We start from the raw sequence: 15799 nt of genomic DNA, 5'->3' as shown, positions 1-15799 counted from the left end.
TCCAACCCAAACCATTCTATGATTCACCTGGAATTTGTAGCCAATGTACTACAGATAGTTTATGTTTACCTTACACATGCTGACTTAACAATTCTTGTCTTAGTGCTTTAAAAACACATATGACTAAAGTTTAAGTCTTTTATTTCTTGATTCATTATGACCTTAGTCCTGCATGGTGATGGATGCTCTCGGTCTTTATGAAAATGGACAGCATTCAATACTTGTCAGGAGGGACAATGCACCATTAAGGGTTCCTTTAGCAGTATTTTTAATAGAGCATACATGCATCATTCTGTACTGCCAAAAAGTATGGATCAAGAACTGCCATGTTTAGCTTTTTAGTTTGAATGCGTTCCCTGGATCTTATGTTAATTTCATGCGATAGTCTGGCCTGCGGGTAGTTCCATTTATTTATAGAGCTGTTGAATGTAAAGCAAAATTGGGTCCCAAGTTTTCAGCATACTCAGATTTCTGTAGATTATTAAAAATGTGGTGTCTGTTTACAAAGCTTGCTGCCCAAAGCAGAATGTGGTTTAACACAGGAAACATGCTGTATCAGCTAGCAATTAATGAGAGGGACTATCAAGATGGATTTTAAAAGAAAATTGCACTCCAAATATTATCAGATATTTAATGTATCTCTCTTAGATTTTTATCATGTAAGAGAAAGCAGAAATCCCCAAGTATCAGTTGTTCCTTACTGCAGCCTTTTCAGGAACGTATGTAAGCTTGTGCTTGACTGTCACTGTGCTCCACTGACTTCAGCCTCCCCTTAAACACTCAGAGGATGCTCAAGGGCTTTCTTGTATTTGGGCCTGGACCTTCTGTAGCAGATTAAGGAGGAGCCTTTACCTGGGCTGGCTTTTCTTAGCTCTTCGTCACTAGGATCAGATTATGGATGGCATCTCAACTTGAAGATGACATACAATACCATGGTTTCCAAACAGAAGTTCAGGTCAGTACTTGCTCTGAAGTCAAGAATGAGGAGGAGTCGCCTCTCCTCTCCAGTGCTAGAAGCCTAAGCCTCCTACCAGCTTCCAAAAGCCATCATTGCCTCACCAGATACCAGCGGTCCGATGCGTCCATCCAAGCAGTCAAAATCTGTAGCTTCCAGCTGTCGGTTCTACAGTGTAATGACAATATCTAAGCCACAACAGTTTTGCTGAATATTTAAACTGAGCAGAACATAAAAGTAAATCACATGTATTAACAAAGTAAGTAATGTAAGGAAAAACATCTCATTTAATTATTCATTTATCACTTCAGTTTAGCAAAACTGTATTAAATGTAGATGAGTTCCTGTAACTCTTCCAGTCTGCTACAGACTTCAGCAACGATCTGAACACGTGATCAGTATGGCCAGAATAATGTGCCAGGTCTTTGCTCAACTAGACGTGGATTCAAAGCAGTACTCTGGACATGGCATGCTGGAAGTCCATGTTACACTGGCATAAGACCTTTTTTTTAGGAAATTAATTTGCTCAGAATAATTTTTGTTCCACGTATGTGTTTCAGCTTCATTGTGTGCAAATTAGGGGAACAGCTTTAATTATTTTATGGTATTTGGTTTGTATACTTCTGTAGCAGTAGTAAGAAAGACATTACAATATATAAGGCAGCTGGATTGCTTTGTTTCAGGAATCTAATGGCATACAATACATATATGACATTTCCAGTACTCTGGTTCGCCTGTAAAATTGAGAAACTAAGATTTCAGTGCAGCATCTCTAAACTATGACCCTCTGTCATGCAGTTACAAAGCAGATAAACAGTTAATTAATTTCACTATTTTTAAAGCCAGGAGTATTATAGTTTATTCCTAACTGAGATCATTTTACATTTCTTGTCACATGCTGGAGAAGAAAAAAGATATAGGTAATACCTCTATATTACAAGTCCAGGGGGTACTGCTGACATAGAATATGTGGAGAATTTCATACTTGCAAGAAGGAATGGAAAAATAATCTACTGTATTGTTTATGTGGTGATGATATATATCTTTGAGACATGTGTTAGCTCTTGGAGCATTGAGTGCTCTCTAGGTGAAGATACATTGCTTGGTTTTTATAAAGATATTTTTATGTATATTTTGGGCAAAAGCCAAAACTCTTACAAATAATTTGAGCTAAGAGATTAAGTAGATAACTTGAAACAATGAGGATAGATCATTTTATACCTGGTTATAAATAACTATGTACAGAAATAAAATATTTATTTCTTTGAAAAGTGTTGAGCATTCCTAAAGGCTGTAGAGTCTCATTTTAGATGGGTAGTTTTTCTGATTAAGTGAAAAAATACAAACGCTATTTATCATATTTTTATATTAAACTACAAATACATGTGGTAAATTCCAAATGGGGGTTAAGGATAAGGGCAACAATAGTTATAGAAATAATGCAGAAATTGAAAATGAAAAGCAGCTGAGGCTATGTCCTTTAGTCTTACTGCTCTGACATCTTACAAATTAATCTGTGTTATTAATATACTTGTAACAATGCTGAACAGCATCATTAAAACATATGTTGAGTGTCTTAGTGCCCACTTTTCTTACTGTATTCCTCTAGGAGATTAAAATGTGTTATGAAGTGTAAGCAATGGCACACTTTTTTTTTTATGTGCAGTTAGCATACATGCATTCATGCGGAGTTAGGCGTGTTAAAGCCTTCAGTAACTGTGCAGAAGTAAAGCTTCCCGGGTATGACGTTGTGCCCCCTTCCAGAATGCGTAGTTTTCTAAATGCGACTGTATTGAACTGTGTATGGACATTGGTATTCTGTTGAGGTGGGCTTGATTAAAATAATAGAAGATGAAGTGTTTGTTACTGGAAAATCGCAAAGGATTGAATGGATTTTTAAAGTAACGAGAAGCAAAATAGTCTTGTGATGAGTTGTTTGTTCTGTTGGTTTAAACCTGCAGTCCATAATGACTCAGCAGCCATTTAAGAAAGAAGAGTGAGATGAATGCAAATAACATCCTAATGTCCTTTAACATGATTCTTCCTATAATGCAGATTTTGTATTTCTGCTATCACAGTTGGCTGGTGTCAAGTTTTTGCTAGTTGCTGTGTTTTAGAGAGCTCTGATACAATGAGATGAAGGCATAAATTAAAAGTCTGGCAGAGGAACACTTGAGATATTTCAGTTTTGGAATTTGGTCAGATGTTATAGATAGTTAAGATAGTTGAAGGGTGCCCGTTGTTTGAATGAGTGTTAAAAATATTTAAATGAGTTGTTCAAATGGAAATACTGTTTGGCCATTCATCAGCCATGGGCACAATGATGATACATTTGGCTAGTGTGTTATTGTGTTATTCAGTGCTGACAAAAAGAGATAATGAAAAAGATCTACTCACTTTAAAAAATGTATCTTTTTTAACTCTTGTTGAGTATTTTTTGTTCTATGTTTTTAAAAAAAAAAGTCTTAAAAATTCAAGTAGTTTGTTTTTTAAATATTAAGTTACATTCCAATTCTGGTTTCTTTTAAAAGACTTCCGTAGTAAAATCACTATTTCAACAGTGCAATTACTAGTTGATTTACTTTGGCATACCCTTTTCAGCCTAGAGAGACACGAATGACACACTTGACTGTTGAATGAGGCATTCTGAGACTGTGAAGAGAATGGGTTTTCATCTTCTAAAGTTAACTTTGTGCCAAACTTTTGTAGAGGCTGTGGAGGTGATTATTTCATGTTAAATAGATGTCAATTTCTTTGTGTAAACTTTTTGAGAGTACATTCTTTGGTCATCACATCACTTCCATTTTGGTCAGATTTGCTGTTGACCCAAATGGAAGCAAGCTACCTTTTTATTGTGTCCTAAGGGAGGAATGCTTTCTTTTTTTAAATGTAAACTGTTGTTGAAATTGCATTTCAGATATGAGAGCAAGAAAGCTGCTAATAAATTCCTTAAATGGGAAGAATCATAGCAATACTTACCTAGCAGAAATCAAGGGAAGATACCTATATGTGCACACACATAAATATGTTGTTCCTACATGGTATCAAGTGATTAAAAGTTACATTGTCTATTGGAAGGATATCAGAGGGACTCCATAAGGCAGAAATGAAATTATAATGCATAACACTGAAAATGGTTTTGCTTATTTTCTTTGTATGTTTTTCTTGAAGGATTGTTCATCTTCAGAAGAGTATAGCATTGCTGCAGCATTGCTACCACTGACGACTGCTTTTTATAGGGTGAGTTTTTATTGAAAACCACTCATATTTTGTATTTTTTTACATTATGTGCGTTGTTAAAATGAAGAAAGTGATGACAGGAGATGCATGGCAGGTAGGAAGGTTGATTCTGAAATTGATTGATGCTAGTGGAAGACTTTTAATTAGCTATTATGAACATTACTCCAGAATTACACTTGATTTTGGGTGATGATGGTTATGATAAATTTACCCAAAACTAAATGCAAGCTTACATGATGGGTTAGAGAATTATCATTAAATTATGACTAGTCACTGAGACAGCTGAAAATAATAATTTCTGATGTTATTGTATAAAAGCCGTTTATCAGAGTACTTTTTTGTTTAATTTGGCGTGTTAAGCATTGGCCAAAAAGTACATATTAAGTTTTCAGTCTGTGTAGTTAACTTTGGAGAAGATTATGAATGGCTTGTTTTAACTCTATGTTTGTTTTCAAATTCTTATGTTGTTTTTTTCTTTTCTTTTTTTGCATACTGTTTGCTAGTGATAAAAGATAATATGATAGTAAATATGAAAATGTAAATAATGCAAATTCTGCAAGCAGTTATTTCAATAGCAGAACTTTTATGGTATGGCTGTAGTTATTTCAGTGTCCCAATACATTAACATTTTCACCAGTTCTGGTTAGCTTAAGTGCCATTTTTTAGGATGTACATATCTGAGGAGATAAGTTCAGAATATGGACTTGCTTGCAATTTAAATAATGTGAATATCATTACGCAACCCAGTTTTAATAATTGGTAATTGGTATGTCATAATACTGCAAAATAGTAGTTACTGTGGCAGTCTAGCTAGACATTAAGAACATGTGAGGGAAATGAAGAAAAATATAACCTTCCATCCTTCAGAAGATGGTGTATGAGGTGTTGATGTGTAGCCATAAAATGCAGAGATTCCTATTTTAGCTGAATAGAAACTGAGGTTTCTGCAACAATAAGCTGAGAAATCAATCAGTGCTTTTAAATTCAAACTATAAATTCTAATTGAGCAATTTGTGGTTGTTTTAAACTAGAAATAGATGCTCTGATATAGTTTTTGCAATTAAAAATTTGGAACTTCAGCAGTCACAGAACACAGAAGCATCTGGTGAAGATGAGAGGCAATTTTGACAAAGTCATATGCATAGGAAATTTTCTGAGATCTTGTATTTAAGCCAGTATTTACTACATTTAGAGAGCATAAAGCAGTAGGTTTTCTCTCTTCTAAGAATTTGAACTCTGGAGAAGTTTTAGTTAAATGGGCTTTATGTTAGAGCTGTACATAATACCCTGAGACTGCTTTCTGGAAAGTCTACAGAATGTTTTCATTCTTGTATGTAAGCTGTCTTGGTGAGACATGAAATTTTAAATCCCAGCAAATAAACTTTCTCCCATCTTTAATTACAAGTTCATCTTTTTCTGTTTTCTCTCTTTTGAGTCCTTGAGTAGCAGAATCATGAGTTTTTTGTTATTTGTTGCTGACACTAATACCTAATTTCGAGAAAGAGCTAATGAGCTATAGAGATTTTCCATTTCCCTATTTTATTCTTGCTACTGCATTAATCCTATATTGTGAAGAAAGATTGTCTTTAGTTTTGTATTATTTTCTGATTTTTGGTTCCTCTAATAAAAATGGCCAAGAGAGTCCACATAGCTCTTCACCTTGAGAGGTACAGAGAGTATTTTGGAGAGTTGTAGCAGTTTGGTTAAATTCTTAATTTAATAAAGTTTGATCAAGTAGAAAAAAAATAATAATCAATTTAAAAACCCCTTTTTTTGTATGGAGTGTCATGAGTGTTGAAATAAACTTGAATAAGTTTTAGTTTTGCAATCAAGGAGAGCAGAAAGCTGGATTGAATATAGAATATCTTTAAGTCATTTTTTCCTTTCACTTGTATTTTTGGTAGGAGTACTGAGATGTCAGAAAAAGTTATCTGAAATCTTTTTTCTAGTAGCTTAGTCTTATCCTTATTATCTAACTCTAAAGCTATACACTCAGGAAACTGAGAGTCCCCGGATGTAAGCAACGTGATGATTTTTTAATGTTCCAGACCTGAATTAAAAATTAAAGTAACCTGACTGTTAACTTGCAAAAGCCAGCTGTTAATGCATAATAGAAAAAGAATTTTGTTTTTCCCAGATCTAATCCTCAGGTTCAGTGATGGCCCCCTTTGGTATGTCCCATTAGATACAATTCTTTGGCAAAAGTAGTTATTTTGGTATGAAACTATTCATACTAAACACAAACTGATGTGTTCTTCAGAACGTAGGCTCAGTAGACAAACTTTGCAGTGATTAGTTAAAATTAACAGTTTAAGGTTCCGTTTGGTATTTGAGTAAAAATGAAACATTTTGGAGCTTTTTTCAGCTTCTCTAGAGGTTTTCGAAATTCTGTCCTAGGCTAGAATGAGTATGTTCTACCTTGCATGAAACCTGTGTGTGGGAATCAGTATCACTATTCTTAAATTAAGAAAAATGGGTGTAGTTTTTCCACCCCCTTAACATCTCTGTAACCTTTTGGAGTTTGCTTTAGAGTTACACTAAACTATTTTGGGGAGAAATCATATCAAATTCTGCTGCTTTTACTTTTCTCTCTTGAGCTTCCTGCTTTCTAATATATTAACCCCTCTTTTCACCAGGTTTCCCTTTACCAAACTCTTGGAGTGATTAAAGTTTTTCTGCATAACACAGCATATTGCTCTTTTGTCTCTGATAAGTCCAGAGGAATGTACAAACTAAAATTAAGGTCATTTGGGGGATTATTTGTTTTTTATTAAAATACCTTCAGGAAGACCAGTATGTTTGCACTGTCAAACTATGCCATGGCCTTCTCTGCTGAGTTGCTTTATTATTTAGTTACCATATACAGTGTAGTTTACACACACGTGCACGTACACACACACACTTCAAGCTGCATTTCATTTTTCTGTAGGCAGAGCAGAGGTATTCCAATACTGTTGCTCCAGTATGAAGAACTGTCCTACCTCTGCAATAAGTGTGATTGAATTTATGCTTTCCAAAAAATTGTGAAGTAGTGCTTGGCAGTATGTACTTGTTTTCAGTGATGTTTCTGTTATCAGGATACCATGTTTAATGCCAGCAGCATATTAAATATTATTTCTCCTAGCACTGTTGAAACTGCACAGTGTTCTTGGTAGCCAGGAGTAGACAGGAATTGTGAATCTAATAGTGACACAGGTTTTCATTTGTGTATGGATTTGGTATTACTTCGCAAGAGGTATTCCAAATCAAGTTACTGGTGAGAAAACTTGTAGTAAATCTAAAAAATGTTGTAGAGTTATATCAATCAAATGCATATTTTACCATCTATAGTATTTCAGTTATACCGGGGATTTCATGTCCCAACATTTTATTGTTAATGTAACTCCTGTTGCTTCAAATAAAATAATAAAAAGAAGTTGCACATCACCACAGTTCCTTTATGAAAGGACTATTGTGTATGTGAAATGTTGTTTCATTTTATTTCCCTAACACGAAGTAGAGCACTAATGAAACAATTACCTGTTCTTCCTAAATAGCTTTACTGTACGTGACCACATATAGTGCAGACACCAAGAGTTTGAGGAGTATAAATAATGAAAAATATGAGTTTTCATGTGAGTCTATCAGGTGAAACCCATAAACTGAGTAGTAAGAGAAACATACTCCTAGATGTGATGTTCGTAAGATTCTGGAATGGTCTTCTCATGAAGTAGTCAATGCTCTAGCCTTGAGGTATTTTAAAATATTATTGGGAAAACAGTCAAAAATATGTAGAAAGGAACAAGCTTGCATGATCTAACAGGTCTTGTCTATCTCCTAATGTCTTTGCTTACGTAAAGATTAGTCTAGGGTATTTCTACATATATCTAATTAAAATAACCCTGTGTACAGCATGCTGTCAGGTCTTGGGATGCCTGGTGAAATTCAGAATTCCAACTGCTGAAGTCTGGTGAGTGATCTGTTGTGAAACTTGATCAGGCAGGATTTGATTGCACTCTAACTCATAGCTGGTGAGATTAAATTCATAGACAGGAAGCCAGTACTGGTTGCATATTTGTGGCCTGGAGAAGTAATTGAATTTTTCTAGAAAAAATAGTTACAATGCTTTTTAAAAATTTTAAATATTGGACATGAGCTGTTAGCAAAATGTGACTCATCAGTGACAGTGGACTTTGGTGTGTACTGTTAATGTCACAAAAACAAACACATCTTTTGCTTCTGGGTTAGAAAAAGGTTTTAGTTTACCCTTAGTAATACTGTTGGAATTTTGTTTAAAATTGAAACAATATAAATAAAATGTATTTATACGTGAAGATAAAAGAATTTTTCCATGTTTTTTTGTATGGATGACCCATGCTTATTTGGTATGTAGTCATTTTTTCTGTGTGTAAAACAGAAGCATAGTATTCCCTGGTGCTGCAGAAAAGAGATCTTTTTCTACACGTGGGAAGAAAGGACAAGATGGAAAGGATATATTTTAATAATCTTTTAGTTTTATTAACTCATCAAGAAACACAGTTTGACAATTGTATAAATGGCATTGTCAAATTCATAGGATTTGGATACTCTGTTTCAATTATGTCTCTTTGCTAAGGAGGCAAGATGTTATGTAGATTATGCTGCGTTTCTTGAAGGTTTAGTATGCAACAAGTGTGATCATCAATGGCAGGCACCAGTTTCAGCATGGCAGCAGGCAGAGGAAGGAAAAGCTCTCTTCCTCACTGCTATTCCATGCCAAGTCAGAGTCTGAGTCCGCTTCTCCATCTTACCTCCCTTTTCAACTAAGGTGATGTTTGGCAGTCTGATCAAACATTCTTGAATCCCTCAACCATTGCAGAACCTGAATGTGGAGATCATAATACAATTTTCTCACTTTCAGGGGATTTTTTCCAAAATTTCATAATTAAAATTTTATGCTTAAACTGTGTTAAACATGATCCGGCAATGTGCGCTTGCAGCCCAGAAAGCCAACTGTATCCTGGGCTGCATGAGAAGTATGACCAGTAGGTCAAGGAGGTGATTCTCCCCCTCTACTCCAGTCTTTGAGACCCTACCTGGAGTACCACATCCAGCTCTGGGGTCCCCAGCATAAGAGGGACATGGACCTGTTGGAGCGAGTTCAGAGGAGGGCCACAAAGATGCTCAGAGGTTTGGAGCACCTCCCATACAAGGACAGGCTGAGAGAGTTGGGGTTGTTCAGCCTGGAAAAGAGAAGGCTCCAGGGAGACCTTAGGGCAGCTTCCAGTGCTGAAAGGGGGCTACAGGAGGGGTAGGCACTCCTGATCAGGGAGGATAGCAATAGGACGAGGGGTAACATTTTTAAACTGAAAGAAGGTACATTTAGGTTAGATATTAGGAAGAAGTATTTCACTGTGAGGGTGGTGAGGTACTGGAACAGGTTGCCCAGAGAAGCTGTGGCTGCCCCATCCCCAGAGATGTTCAAGGCCAGGTTGGATGTGGCTTTGAGCAACCATTCTTACATCTGGTTATGATATTTCCTTCTAAACATTTCTGTCTTACTCTGATATGCTTGGGATTAAATTTAAAATTCTCTACTCTTGAATTGCTGGCCTTAATTTAGCTAACTCCCATCCTGAAAGACTTCCTTTATTGTCTTGGCAAGAAGTTTTGTCTGCTTCCATTGACTTTCTTCTTGTATCTCTATTCTGCCAGTTCTGGTACATTTCTTAGTCTATGGAAATTTTTTTTTTTACTGAAATTGTATTAAATAACATTATTTTTAATCCTATACTTGTTTATCCGTCCTCAGAATGGTAATCCCTTAAATGTAGAAATACATTAACTTGCCTGCTTAAAAAACAGCAAGAACGTGTCTATATCATACAGCAGATGCTATGGAAAAAGCTGACCCACAAAAAAAAATATATGTAGGCAGACTTTAAGTGGTTTCTATTTTTTACGTAACTCTTCTAAAACAAACAGCAGTGTATTTAAGGACTTCACACAGGAGAGGAGATAGCTTTTTCTGCAGTACTTCAAATGAAGTAATAAGTATCAAAAGAGTATGTATTAGCTTTCATCATTGGGTTTTGCTGTTCTTTCACTATCGGAGCCCTAATGCTTCTTTATATCAGCAGAGATGGTAATGTTTCAAATCTGGATACCAGTCTGGCTTGTTAGCAGAGACTGAGTGGTAACGTTGGTGAAAAGTTATTATAAAAGGGCCTTGATACACATGCCTTGTTTTGCAGGGGTCAGGCAGGGTGAGGCTGGGTGTTAATAATTTCAGATGATTAATATTTTGTAAGGAAAAAATAAGTTTATCCTTTAGGTTGAGGTCAGTTCCTGAACTGCTGGCACTCGTGTAACTTAAAAAATCATGCAGTATGTTTACAATGTAAACTAGATTTTTAAATCTTAATTTAATATGTAAATTGCTTTTCCATGTATTATCTTGGTTAGCAGTTCTCTGTTCAGAGATCCTGCTCATTTTGCACAGATGCAAATTGACAGGTAAAAGATTGATTAAGGTTATTTTACAATATTATCAAGTGCACATATTAGCATTATTTGCATTACTGGAAAATCCAGGAGCCTTACTTATGAAGCAGAACTGCTGGTCTTGCTTTTGTACAAAAGAACACAAAGATGAAGATCCTTATGCTCAAGAGCTTACAATGTGGATTTGAAATAAATAGTAATACTTGAAGCCAGACAGTTTGAGGCAAGGAAGCTGTGGAGCAGTATTAGTCATTATCGTTGGTGATTCTGTCCACCAGGAGGTTAACTATGGCTGAAGTTTTTATAGACATGACGTAAAAGTGGTATTTTACTGAATTTTGAGAGAGGATAGTGTGGTTACTTGGCAGGTGCTTAAGAATATGAGTGGGGTCATGGAAGAGAGTAGTCAGGTGATGGTCAAAGTTCTGTCAATATTTCCAAACACTCTCCCAGTCAAGAGTTTTTATTACATTGTAAGTTCGTTGTAATTATTTTTGTAAAAGCAAACATCAAGCATACTTTTTAAGTTTAAAACAGGAATCCAGGGATTCTTGCTTGTTTGCAGTATAACAAACACAGATTCCAAAATGTCATCTTTGATCCTTAAGACTTTAATTAGTATTCTTTGGTTTTGAATGGATACATGTTGGTAGATGTCTTTGCAGGTAGAGCATATCTCACTTCGAAAACTATTTTTAGGTAAAAAAAAAATCTGGAAGAAATAAAACAGGCAAGTATAACAGTATAACATGATGGTGTAGCACATTAGTGGGAGAGACTAACTAGAGGATTTTTAACATGTGTCTTTACAAGGAATTTTGGAAATGAATTACTGTAGTAACCTTTCTCTGTTGAGGAAGCTGGCTTTCCCAGAATGATAACATCATGAGAAACATTTTAAAGAACTGTGCAATCTGCAATTCCCTTCTTTAGTGGTTTGTGGGAGGCAGTACTTGGTCAGGAAAAAAAAGGACAACCCCCCCAATTAAAGTAAGAACTAAAGATAAATGTTGTAGTAAATGTTTAATTCTGTAACTGAGGAACTGATTCACTGTCTCCTAGAATAAACAGAAACCTTTCCATTGTATTCCCACAAACTTTGGTTTACATAATTTGTAACTATTCCTGATTCTACTTGAACTCCTTTTCTAGCAATGATACAGAACTCTGGTTTGACCGTAACAATTTTAATTCAGCCATCTCTCTACGTGGTTGTTATTTCTAGGAGGTATTACAGTGTTACAGAAATACTGCTTCATTTAGATTTTTCCCTGTGAAAGAATTTCTGGTGGTTTAATTAAAATTTCTGGTAACGCTTCTGACCTTAAAGTGAAGGAATGTAAATCTGAAGGAACTGAGTCCCATACATTTTCCATATCTCTAAGTTCAACTTCACCTCCTAATCACTAGTTTCTTAATCCAGTAGAATGTAACTTAATTTTCTGCATGAAAATACAGTTTCTTTTATTGAGTTCAATTTCATTGGGGCATTATTGTCTGCTGTATTGAAGCAGCATTATTTTATGTTTCCAGAAGAGAGCAAGTGCTTACAGATGGTAAAGGAGACAAGTTGCTGATATATTTGTGTATATTGCTTACTTTTGTGTGACTTTCTATGTTGCCATTCCAGGTAGTTCATCAACAATTTAAACTGGATGTGGCCAAAGAATTTGGGTGTTAGAAATTATTTCCTGTCTTATGGTTTTCTCCTTCACTCATACACATTATTATTCTTCCAGTGATTCAAGCCCATAATATTCATATCTGCTACCCTTGTTTTCATCCGCATCCCTGCATTTCATCCACTTGCTGCTTCTTTATCCTTCGTAATAGTTCCTGCAGTTGAAATTCTTGTTAGGATCCTCTTCTTCACTACCTCTGATTCATCGGTGGTTTTTTGAACTTGTGATACCACATCAGCTCTTAGTTGTTAGCTCAAAACACTCCTGCCAATAAGAATTTTCTGGGCAGCTCATGATCTGCTCATGCTCTGTCTGGATCTTATAATTTGGAAGAAGAGTTCCTAACAATATCCTGCTCTGTAATATGCTTGCGTCCAGTACCTCCACAATCATTTTCTTTGCCTGTTGGTCAGAGTGGATCTTCACTTTATCTGTCAAATGACTTACCTCAGAGGGCAGTAAGTTCGGGTTTTTTGTCCTTTCAGGATTCTTCATGATACTCTTCTTCGCATTTTCGCCCATCCTCTCTTTCACTTTCTGAACCCTGTAGTATATGTAATTTGTATTGCCAAGATGATATCTACCACTTTTTTTTTATTAATTGGCAATTTGTATTCTGTATTGTACCCTTACATCTTTCTGACTATTTTGTTTATCCTGTTCTTGAGGACTACTTGAGGATTTTTAATAGTTTCTTCAGATAAGGGAACACTGTATGTTGAGAGAAATTCAGAGAATTCTACCACTGAAGACAGAGAAAGCTGACATAGGCGAAGGAAAATAGTAGTTAAAGAAATACTAGAATTAAGTGACAGAAAAACTTCAAAAGAATAACTTTATTACCGTTTTTGGGATTTCTTAGATACTCTGTTAATTGGGCTTTAAGTTTCGTATCAAGTCAACAATAATTCAAAGAACCACTATATGAATATAAATAACTTGTTAGATTTACAGGTTTTGTTTGTTTCTAAGCATAGACCTGGATAACAACCTGTTGCTGGGTAGTTATTTTTGTGGGTAGAGCCAATAGCACCATTCCAATGCAGTCACCTAGGCACATGGTCACTGCTGAGCCACATAATGCTAAAGGAATACGGTGACATTTTAGAAGGTTTTCAAAATAGCTGTGTCACAATTTCAAAAAAATTTCAGATGGATTCAGCAGTGCAACTGAGAATTTGTGAAATCTGTAACTTAACTAATGGATTCAAACCTTGGTGAATCTCTATAATGAAATTACATTTAAAAAAATACTTATAATGTACTGCAGATGGGAAAAATATGCATATTTCTTATCCACTTGTTGAAACTTAACCTTATTTAATTCAATAGTGATGTTTTGGTATGAAAATGTCTTCTCTCTTTTTTACGGGTTCTGAACATCCTTCATTCTAGATTATTTTAGTTTCCTTAGTGTATTCTGTGTTTAACAGAACTTTGTATATCTTTTTGTTATGTCTTTGGAGAAAGGAGATGTATGTTATTGTACATTATGTAACGTTACATACAGCATCATATTAGCATAAATCTGTCTTAATACATCTATTTAGAAATCTGAGATACTCTGTATGGCTTTAAGTAATGTATAGTAAATTATACGTGGTTGTGAGGAATCTGGGATTAAAGATCATGAATAGTTAGATGTTTAAGTCACTTTTGCCAGAAAATGTATACAACAAATACAACTCCATCCAGAATTACATCCCAATTTTGCAAAATTCTAGAATTCTATTGCCCTCTGCTGGTTTTGTGTACCTGTCTGTGATTTGGGAGTGCTGAATTATATGTAAATTGGCCTTTATTTTATTTTTCATGGTGAAATATTAGTAGATAAACAGCTTTGCTAGTCACATTTTAAAGTATTTTAAAATATACATCAATCTTGAGTCCAGTCTTGTTTGGTGGCTTTCTGAAGGTAGGAGAGGTAGCAAAATTGGGGGTTTTTTTCTTTTTTTGTTACTGAGGTTTTCAGGTTGGAGAAGCCACTTGATTCAGTGTTTCTTTTTTATTTTTTTTCTAAAGCAGTAAAAATAAATAACAGAAGCTTCACAGTTCTTGCTTTATGCTTTTATGACCTTTCCCCACATTTATGTGTACAGTACATGGGGGTATATTTTTATATTTTAGACCAAACGGGAAAACCATGTATTGAATTGAATTTTTTAAATTGATATAATCCATGCAGCGCTCAGTCAAACTTGAAAACATTCATATACACTTATGCTTGTTTGAGTATGTGCATGCTGTGATAAATATTGAGAGAGCGAGATATATATATATATGCACAGTGTGATGCAGTGTTGTCTGCAGGTAGTGTACAGATAAGCCTCACTCCTTCCTGCAAGTCAATCTACGTAGGTTGATCCTGTGGAACTTCTTTGAAGTCTGTTTGAACTTAGTAGGTATCTGTGTGGGCACAGCATAGATCTGAATGCAGGACTGGCTCATATGCAGAAGTTGGTTTATATCGCCTAGGGTAGGGGCAGCATGTTGCCTACAGTAAATGGTTACCTATTCGTGATATGCCGTAGGTGGTAGCTGACTGAATGTCTGTATAAATGGCTCGTAGGTGAGGAGTGACCTTTTAAAGCAGCAGTGTCACTATGTGCTGGATGATCTGTAAGCTTACGCTTGCAGCCTTCCAGGGAGAACCTTAACCAGTACTGGAGAGTGCTGGGATCTCCTTTGGTATGCAGAGAAGATCAGTGCGTAATTTCACAGGCGTTGCAATAGCTTTCTCACAGAGAACCCGTAGCACAGTGATTCCTTGAGGAGCTGAGGAAGCTATTCTTTGCGTTCAGCAACAATCTCCTTCTCACCTCTTTTCCTTCTTCTTCTCACCAAAAATATCCAAACCAATAACCCAGGATGTGTTGGAGACAGAAATCCAGTTTACTTCTGGGTTTCTCTGAAAAGTAGAGTACTGTTGATTTTGCCCGTTTGTTTCCGTAGCCAAGAAACGTGCAGCAAAATCCTGTGAGAAAACAGCACTATTGGTGTATTTATGGTCTGGTTTTTACTCTTTGTTTGTTTGTTTTGTAACTCTTTCCAACTTTACAATCAATTTATGGTCTGGTTTTTACTCTTTGTTTGCTTTGTAACTCTTTCCAACTTCACAATCAATAATTGGATCCTTTGCTTTGCTAGAATAAACTTGTTTTCTTCTTTAAGCTTTTGTGGTGCAAAGGATAATGACTGATGAGTGATCAGCACAAAGCATGCTTTTCTTTTCCAGAAACAAGCAATCTAAATAATATAATGTCAGAGAGAAGCTCTTTGGGGACTTGCACCTCACAGTAAGTTTGGGAGTCTTGTAATTGGTGCACATTTTTTACTGAGATGCAAATATCATTTTCAGAATTGCAAGTATCCAGTGTCAGGAAACAGAGAAAAAATTCTAGGTAGGTATTATCCAGTGCCAGTCAGCAAGGTGGAAATAACGGGAAGATAATTCCTGAGT

General features: G+C 35.6%; 1 protein-coding gene across 1 annotated transcript in view; it reads left to right on the top strand.

Annotated features, from left to right (window-relative positions):
* Positions 1-1076: 1076 nt before the first annotated feature.
* The window catches only part of LOC104468502 (myotubularin-related protein 13-like), a gene marked incomplete at its 3' end in the record, with an annotated part of 45499 nt that continues 30776 nt past the window's right edge, over positions 1077-15799 (top strand). The window contains exons 1-2 of the mRNA XM_010082663.1: positions 1077-1130; positions 4127-4195. Of these exons, the coding sequence (XP_010080965.1) occupies positions 1077-1130; positions 4127-4195 (123 nt within the window). The remainder of the gene's footprint in view (positions 1131-4126; positions 4196-15799) is intronic.

Source organism: Pterocles gutturalis, unplaced genomic scaffold, assembly GCF_000699245.1.
Source record: "Pterocles gutturalis isolate BGI_N339 unplaced genomic scaffold, ASM69924v1 scaffold26756, whole genome shotgun sequence".
NCBI classification, from domain to species: domain Eukaryota; kingdom Metazoa; phylum Chordata; class Aves; order Pterocliformes; family Pteroclidae; genus Pterocles; species Pterocles gutturalis.
The sequence above is the reverse complement of the archived record's forward strand: the minus strand, read 5'-3'. Positions and strand labels throughout refer to the sequence as shown.